This window comes from Pundamilia nyererei, unplaced genomic scaffold (assembly GCF_000239375.1).
Source record: "Pundamilia nyererei isolate P.nyererei 1_Seehausen unplaced genomic scaffold, PunNye1.0 scaffold00436, whole genome shotgun sequence".
Lineage (NCBI taxonomy): Eukaryota > Metazoa > Chordata > Actinopteri > Cichliformes > Cichlidae > Pundamilia > Pundamilia nyererei.
This window is the reverse complement of record NW_005187837.1, coordinates 283,890-291,843: the sequence shown is the minus strand read 5'-3', so window position 1 is coordinate 291,843 and position 7,954 is coordinate 283,890. Positions and strand designations below refer to the sequence as shown.

The 7,954-nt window shown below is 39.7% G+C and overlaps 2 protein-coding genes across 2 annotated transcripts; both read left to right on the top strand.

Moving 5' to 3' along the window:
• Positions 1–1,231: 1,231 nt before the first annotated feature.
• On the top strand, positions 1,232–2,070 carry LOC102211770 (NXPE family member 3-like; the record flags this gene model as incomplete). The annotated part of the gene is made up of 2 exons (XM_005753547.1): positions 1,232–1,441; positions 1,517–2,070. Coding segments are annotated over 2 exons (764 nt in total), but the record flags the coding sequence as incomplete, so codon positions are not given.
• Positions 2,071–6,482: 4,412 nt separating this feature from the next.
• On the top strand, positions 6,483–7,900 carry cfhl5 (complement factor H like 5). The gene is made up of 4 exons (XM_005753546.1): positions 6,483–6,510; positions 6,624–6,806; positions 7,438–7,617; positions 7,713–7,900. The coding sequence occupies exons 1-4, from the start codon at positions 6,483–6,485 to the stop codon at positions 7,898–7,900; spliced, it is 579 nt and encodes a 192-aa protein (XP_005753603.1).
• The last annotated feature ends 54 nt before the right edge of the window (positions 7,901–7,954 follow it).

Here is a 7,954-nt window from a genome sequence, read left to right as displayed (position 1 = left end):
AGTATCCTTTCAAAGAGACTTGGGGAATGAGGTATATTTCCATACCTAATTCACTTACCTCACCTAAGATGAACAGCTTCAAAGAGGCTGGGATACAGTAAGTTAACCATGCAGATAGGTTTTCATATGTGCTCTGTCAGAATATCTACATAGACACACAAGACCATATAGCATGCATTTGAGTATTTTTGTGTATCAAATCTTCTGAAAGATCTCGCTTCCACTTTGCGCCTGGGAGAGAAATCAAATCTTCAGTTTTTACCAATTACTTAGGCATTACTGAGGACAAATTTTGTGGTACATAATTTTAAAATTTATCTTACCCACGGAGGTACCGTGTTCACCAGTTATTTTTGTTTGAAGGATTTAAGTTTGGCAAGAATTATTCTAGGTCTGTGTCGTCTTGTCACTTCCCTCCCAGATGGTGGCCACAATAGAGTGAACAGTGAATTCCATTGTTTTATTATGTGCAACATGTCAAATTGTGAAATTTCTTTACTACAAAATATTCCACAGTGAGCTGTTAATGGTATTATAACAAAAGTTGAAGTGACTGACTTCCATGGTTGAGGAGCTGCATCCAAGCATTACGTCACTAAACAAGTGCAATTCGTAGGTGCGTGGAATTTTTAGCAAAGGAATTCATCTGATAAGAAGACATTTCTTTGAAGTGATCTTGATCAGCGATGGAAGGAGGATACTGTCGCAAGAACTGGATTTGCAGCTCATTTGTTTTAGGGAAGTGTTTTTGTACTGTGAGCCGTGAAATACCTGAAGCTGACAACAGCAGCGCGTCTTAAAAAAAGCTTTCAAATGATGACTTGCTGGGATGTTATCTAAGGGAGAGCATCCTCTGTTTGGACTGAAGTGTCATAACAGCAGTTAGTGGTAATACTACTAAACTACTACTCAGGATATCACTCATCTGCTCTCGTCACAAGAGGCTCAATTGGTGCCACTGGTTTTCACAACTACAGTCATTTTAATACAAAAGCCCCTCATGCCTTTTAAAGGGTTTACATTACAGGACATAAAAATAATCTGTCCATAACAGGTGTTAAAATTAGATGACTACAAACTATAAAATATGACATATTATACTGTTAGAATTAAAAGAAGAGAAGAAAAAAAAACAAGTGCAATTCAGTGTGTGGGATGGATTGGTGTAAAGGGATGGAGTGGTGTGTGTATATACAGTATGTTGGGTTTTTTTTTCTTTTTTACCTTTCAGGTCAGATCTCAAGGCAGCCAGAGGTGATTCTGGAGTCTGGTCCCTCTGGCTATTACTACCAGGGTGTGTGGCGAGCTTTAGGTGGCACCACAGTTTGGCAGTTTAACACTTCCTCAGCCATTACTCAGTGTTTGAGAGGAAAGGTGATTAAAATGTACGGAGACTCCACCATCAGGCAGTGGTTTGAATACTTTAATGGAGCACTATCAGGTAGATACATGCAAAACCTTTCTTGCACCAGTTTGATTTTCTGTACTTTACTTATTCCTTCTGTAATACTTTCAGGTCTCAAGGAGTTTGACCTACATAGTCCTAAGCAAATTGGACCTTTTATTGCCCTGGACTACCCAAATAACATCTTCCTGACGTACCGTTGCCATGGTCCTCCTATCCGGTTTTCGAATGTCCCCATCAGCGAGCTGCATTATATTGCCAATGAGGTAGACAATTTGATTGGAGGCAGCAACACAGTTGTAGTTCTTGGCATTTGGTCACACTTCAGCACTTTCCCCATTCAAGTCTACATCAGACGGCTGCAGAGCATCCGCAGGGCAGTGGTGCGCCTGTTGTCCAGGGCTCCAGAAACACTGGTTGTCATTAGGACTGCAAATCCCAAAGCTTTGAACCTCTATGAGACACTTACTAATAGTGACTGGTACTCACTGCAGAGGGACAAGGTGCTCAGGGCCATGTTCAAAGGATTGAATGTTCATCTGGTGGATGCCTGGGAGATGGTTGTGGCCTACAACCTGCCACACAGCCTCCACCCACAACCTCCCATTATCAAGAACATGATTAATGTTCTCTTGTCCTATATATGCCCTCAAAAGGGTGGCTAGATTTATTTTTTAAAAGACCAGCCACGTATGAGATGGACTGCATTTTAAAAATTGTGGAATTAAAGACATTATTTTACTGTTACTATTCATAATCATCATACTTAATTTTGTAATCATTATCATTAACCATTGCATTAATTCTTATTTCATCAAAAGCATTGATTGAAGCTGTTGGCATTATGTTATAATTTGTATTACTGGTGTTATCATAATCACGTACTAACCCTTTCATTACAGGTGTAGTTGTAATCATTTTATACACACTTTGCATGTCTGTGCTTATTTAAAGAGTTGAAGCTCTGTCAGGTAGTTGAAGGTCGTGAACTTTGTTTGGCGCTATGATCAGACAATCCATGGTGTAAGGGATGTTGAGCTATGGAAAGAACACGCTTGCACAACACATATTTTACATTCTTTTATTAAGCTTTGAGTAGGGGCATTTTGGTAAAACATTTATTCAATAGATCACACATACTTTTAGTTAAGATTATTACACAGACCACCAAGAGCTTCTGTCTGGTAAAAGCTGGGGTGAGGCCGAGTGCGTTGGAGGTCGACACACACACACACAAACAACAGTTAGGCTCATGTTTAGGCTAGGAGTTCGAATAACAGTTTGCAAATTCCTGTAGCTGCAAAATTATGTCTGTGTAAGGGACAGTCTGCTCCAGGAGATGAGAGTCAGCACCTGGCCTCGAGACGGAGAGAAGGCTCTTTTTAAATATGTCAAAAGTCGTCAACATTATTGTCAACATTATTGTATGTGCTTTGTATGTCCTTTGACGCAATGAAGGGGCGTCATAAACAATACCCTGATATAAAATAATTGTTTCTGTAAGGGTGGGGGCAGGTGATTGCTGATGTGTGCAGTGTTCATCTCCCCACACATGTGTGTTCATTAAAATCATTGTTTGACCGAAGCTCTTCTGGACCATTATTGTTTTTTGTGCTCACCCTCAATATCTGAACCCGTAACATTTTGGAGGCTCGTCCGGTGAATTGAGGAGGGAGTGAGTTTGGAGGTTTGGACGGAGAAATCCGGGGTCCAGAGGGCGGTCGGACGCGCAGACACGACCCAGTGATCGAACTGAGTGGACAAAAGCCGGCTTGTTAAAAAGGTAAGGCACATACCTGTTGAATTAATTCCAAAGTGTGCTGATTGGGTAGTGAAATTAAAAGTCCACTCACTAAATCACTGGTAAAGGTCTGTGTTGATTGTGGTGGAAGCTTCATGAAGTTTGAAAGTGACAGTACTGAGTAAAAATTGGGCTGCTAAGAGAAAATAAAGCAGTTGGGCTGCTATGTGAATTTAGTATAATAGGGAATTGGTTATATTGTGGGTTAAAGGCCCCATTGGTCATAAGGTCGGACCTGTGACAGTCATACATTTTTCTGAGGTGTTGATTGTTGTTTCAAAGTACCATAAATTTTTCAAGAACGGCAGTTGGGCTGCTAAGAAGCGCATAGCCCGGAGGTTACGCTCCCTCCTTGTCGCGGACGCGTGGCATTGACCTCTCGGCGAAGAGGGTTAGTTCAGTGTGGCTTAACTGTGGGGTACAGGGCATCCTGGAATAAGCTAGGAGTTAGAGTCTCCTTACCGTTTGGAACGGTGATCTGCGCTTTTTTGGCCAGCAGAAACCGGGTTTTGGGCGTGAAACCCTAACCCAAAACTTCGGGGAAAGCCTTGGCTGTGAAATGCCAAAAATAGAGCTTCAGGCAAAGTTTGGGTTGGTTGACGCTTTTAAATTCAGTTATGGCACTAGAAAAATCGGGCCACCGTCCAGGACGGATACTGGTTAAATCGATCGCAAAAAACTCTGGGAGTTTATCGGTTGGACCGTTACTTTAAATTTGTCAAAATTGTGTAGGTGTTAAGCTGTCAGGCCTGAGAGCGCTTGTAAATATAAGATGTCTTTGTAATATAAAATAAGAGAGGTTGGTGTGAGTGGAGGCTGTGAGTCGAGTTGACAGCGTGCTGCACTGCTGCAGCTATTTTTAGACTGTGTGTGTAAATGCAAATGAGGAGGGCTGCTTCCTCCTGCTTTCTGCTTAGAGGGTTATTGAGTTCCATAACGATTGTTTGCAAATATTGTTAAATGCCTGTAATTAAGATGCTGTTTCTGCTTATTACAATAGTGTAGATAGAGTTTGGTTTCATTATAGCAATACATGAGTGGTGACGGCGCTGGAAATAAAATAGAGAAACTGTTTATACTTCAGACCAGCGTTTAGGCTCAAGGATCTAAAGTGGTTGAAGGTTTTGAAAGATAAACAAAGGTCTGGGGCATATTTAATTTGTGATGCTAAGTGGGGTGTTTTAAAGTTTGGAAGTGCTTTTAATTCGAGAAATGCATAAATTCTAGGATAAGAGTTTGAGTTCTTTCTTTTCCTTTTAGTTTGAGAACACATAGATAGATATTTTTGACGAACCCATTTGCTTTTTGATTTTATTATAGGAGACCATCAGGAGAGACTGTTAAATATTATGAGCTGTCTTGATGCAGAGAAAGTGGAGTTTATCATCCTTGATTGTAGGATTGAATGATGCTCTGTCTCTGTGGTCAAGTTCAGACATAGGCTTTAAGCAAGTATGAGCCACTGATAACTGTGACAGATTAATGAGCACGGAATAAAGTGGACTTGTTAGGGACAGTTTACTATTAGCCTTGCTAAAATTGAACTTAATTTGTAGGTAAAAACAGACTTTAAAGAAAAATTCTTATTTGAATCTTGGGACAAAATCCAGGTCAGATGCAGTTACATACAAACTAAGGTATGCTTTTTTTTACGTCTTGCCAGATCGAAATTTCACGTGTAGGAGATCTTTTGGAAGTGAATTGTGTTTGTCACGGGGAGACAGAGGAGACACCTTATAACATTTCAGTGTGTGCAGAAGTAGGGGTGTCCGAATCAGACTCCTTTTTGGCTCGTTGTTTTCTTTTATTTCAAGGCTTGGTTGAACTTGGTGAGAACGAAAGTGCCCAAGATTGGGAGCCTTCAGAGGCGGCTCTCCTTCTCTTTTCTCTTTGTGACGCCGTAGAACAAGGGGAGAGTTTTGATATGTCATAGTGTGATTGATTGATTTATGTTTAAAAATAACGGGTTAAGTTGATCTATTTGGTCGGGAGCTCTGTAGCAACAAGTGGTTTTCGCTTGAGTTTCAACACATATAAGCGGTTACCGCTGATAAGCTCAATTATTTTGACCTGATCATAATATATGGTGGGATTAAATGCTCCTTCTGCTTCCGGTGTCCACTGTATTTTATCTTTTAAAGCAAGATTTTTTCCATAGATTAGATTTTGCAGTGGTTGTACCTGTGCCGCATATTCTGGAATCCACGCCGTGGGACTCTCTCCTCGTCTAAGACATAGCTACGTTAAAACAATAAAACAAGGTACGACCTCTCCCCATGCTTCCAGAATGTGGGGGTGGACGCTAAAACACCTTGAAGTGTTACAGGCCCCCTAGGATGAGACATTCTTTCACTATGCCACCAACTAAACACTGATGATTACATGCAGTATTCTACCATATGCAAACTTATATAATTAAAAGATTATACTGACTTCTAAGTACAATTTCCTATTGACAGTAACATGCATTTTCCTTGACAATGATGTCATCGCCTTGTCCATCCTCTTCGGGGATTTCTTGTCCTGAAAATAAAGTAAAGGTTATACTTTCCACACATACAAATCTGCTTGGGGTTCACTCGGATCCCAGTGCAATACATTTTGTCATCAGATGGTTAGAGCAAGGTTTCGTGCCAAGGTACTGATTTTTATTTTTATTTTTTGACAACGCTAACTTATCCAAAAAGAATTTCTATGGTATTGCACCAGGTGGCACACGTCAAGCAGACATCAAAGAAGTATAACAGGAAGAGCAAGTAGGCCTTTGGGTCTCCGGTTGTCCATGTCTGCATCAGAGTATAACTTAGGTTTAACACACGCATATGTATTTACAAACCTAAATATGGAAAGTTGGAACACTGCATAAAATGTCAATACAAAGACAAGTCAATGATTTACAAGGTCTTTAGTCACAATAGAACACAATCTAGATAGAAATCAATCTACCCAGTGAATTGAATTATTGGACTTTGAAGTTTGGTTTATTTAAAGTATCTGTTTGAATCCGGGACCAACCAACAATCACCAACCACCTGAAAGAGAATAGAGCAGCAACTTTGAAATTGAACTTTTAAAATTGTAATTAATAAGAAAACATTGCAGCTGCTTTGCTGATTTTGCCAGTAAAACGATCGCTTTCACTTTATCAGAAATCTTCCTTTCACAACAGGTTAATCAGCAATTACCTTTATGTACACTTTCATGAGCAATTGTTGCAGTTGTATTCATTACTTTGACTTTCCTCTTCAGCAGTTTCAACATGTGAAGTGATTGAAAATGGTTTTGTACCTGGAGATATCAAAGAGTACAATGAACGTGAAATCCTAAACTTTGAACGCAATGCTTTCATGTAGTTCAATCAGCCATGAGGATGATGAACAATTTTTCGAAGATTATCCAGTCTTTCTTTCTTTACAGAGGTTACATGTATCCGTCCACAAGATAGACTTTTGTTCCGCTGGGAGGCGTCTTGGCGTGATGAGACGAAGAAATTGGGTGATACTGTCAGGTACACATGTATATCAGGATACAGGAGGAAAGATGGCGTCACTCGGGCCACATGCACCAGAGATGGATGGGAACCAAATCCACTTTGTGAAGGTATGGTGGAGTTTAGTTCACTTTTCTTCTACTTCAGATATGATCTCTTTAATTTCCATATTTCAGAAAACAGGACAGAAAATAATCTTTCTTGAATTGAAAGGTATCTTTGGTCAAACAGAAGCTTCAAAGGCTCCTCCCAATAAAATCCTTCATTCATACAGTAAGAAAGTGGGAGCCAGCTATATAGAAATTAGAGACTCTGTGTGATAGTTCGTAGTGAGAGAAAATAGTAATAACATTCATTTGCATTTTTTGTGTATTTGTGTACTAGCCAAGCACTAACCAAAGTAGTGTACAAATACTCATTAGATATTATTTTACTACAATTACAGTTTGCAAGTGACATGTACTACCACATCTTTCAGTTGCGTCTTGTTGCATGCAAACTTACCTTATCTTACCCGCATAGTGTTTTGTGGCAGGACAGAACAGTAACAGATAGTATGCTTTACTGTCCAGCAAGTGCAGAAATACAGTGTGAGTTTCTAGATTTTGAATAAGGAAACAGTCTTTTAAGTAAATTAATGAATGGTTAAGAAAAATTAACCAGCATACCAAGGTAATGTAGTATCACAGTTGCGCCACGTGATCATCTTTTTGTCAATCTTGGCTCTTCACTTATTTTCAGAAATTCCACCCTGTGGGATACCTCCAACTCTTGAGGATGGAGACACCAAGACTGCCATCAAAGAGCATTATAGCCATAATGAAACGATTGAATACATGTGTCAGAGTCACTACATTATGGAGGGAGAGCCTTACAAAACCTGCCTCTATGGTGAATGGACTGGACACATGAGATGCCTCAGTAAGTTACAGTTCTCCCCAATCTTAAGAATAATTTTTATCATAATATTCTTTTACATCTTTATCATAATATTCTTATATCTTTGTCTCTTGCAGGGCCTTGCATAGTGAATGAAGATGAAATGAGACAGCATAACATCACCTTGAAATCAAGTGGCACTAAGTATTTAGTTCATGATGAAATAATAGAGTTCAGGTGTACCAGAGGATTATCTACTGGTACTGTGGCAATGCGTCAGAGATGTAATAGTGGTGTGTTAGTCCTACCCACATGCCGAGAGTGAAAAGTTGAAATGATTTCTGATCTTCTGTTTTCAGATGTGGAATAATAAATCACA

What these genes read in the sequence shown, in the direction of transcription:
- cfhl5 (XM_005753546.1), top strand. Translation starts at nt 6,483, where the DNA reads ATGGTTTTGTACCTGGAGATATCAAAGA. An exon ending in GTACCTGGAGATATCAAAGA is followed by an intron (nt 6,511 to 6,623) that starts GTACAATGAACG and finishes CTTTCTTTACAG; the next exon opens with AGGTTACATGTATCCGTCCA. An exon ending in ACCAAATCCACTTTGTGAAG is followed by an intron (nt 6,807 to 7,437) that starts GTATGGTGGAGT and finishes ACTTATTTTCAG; the next exon opens with AAATTCCACCCTGTGGGATA.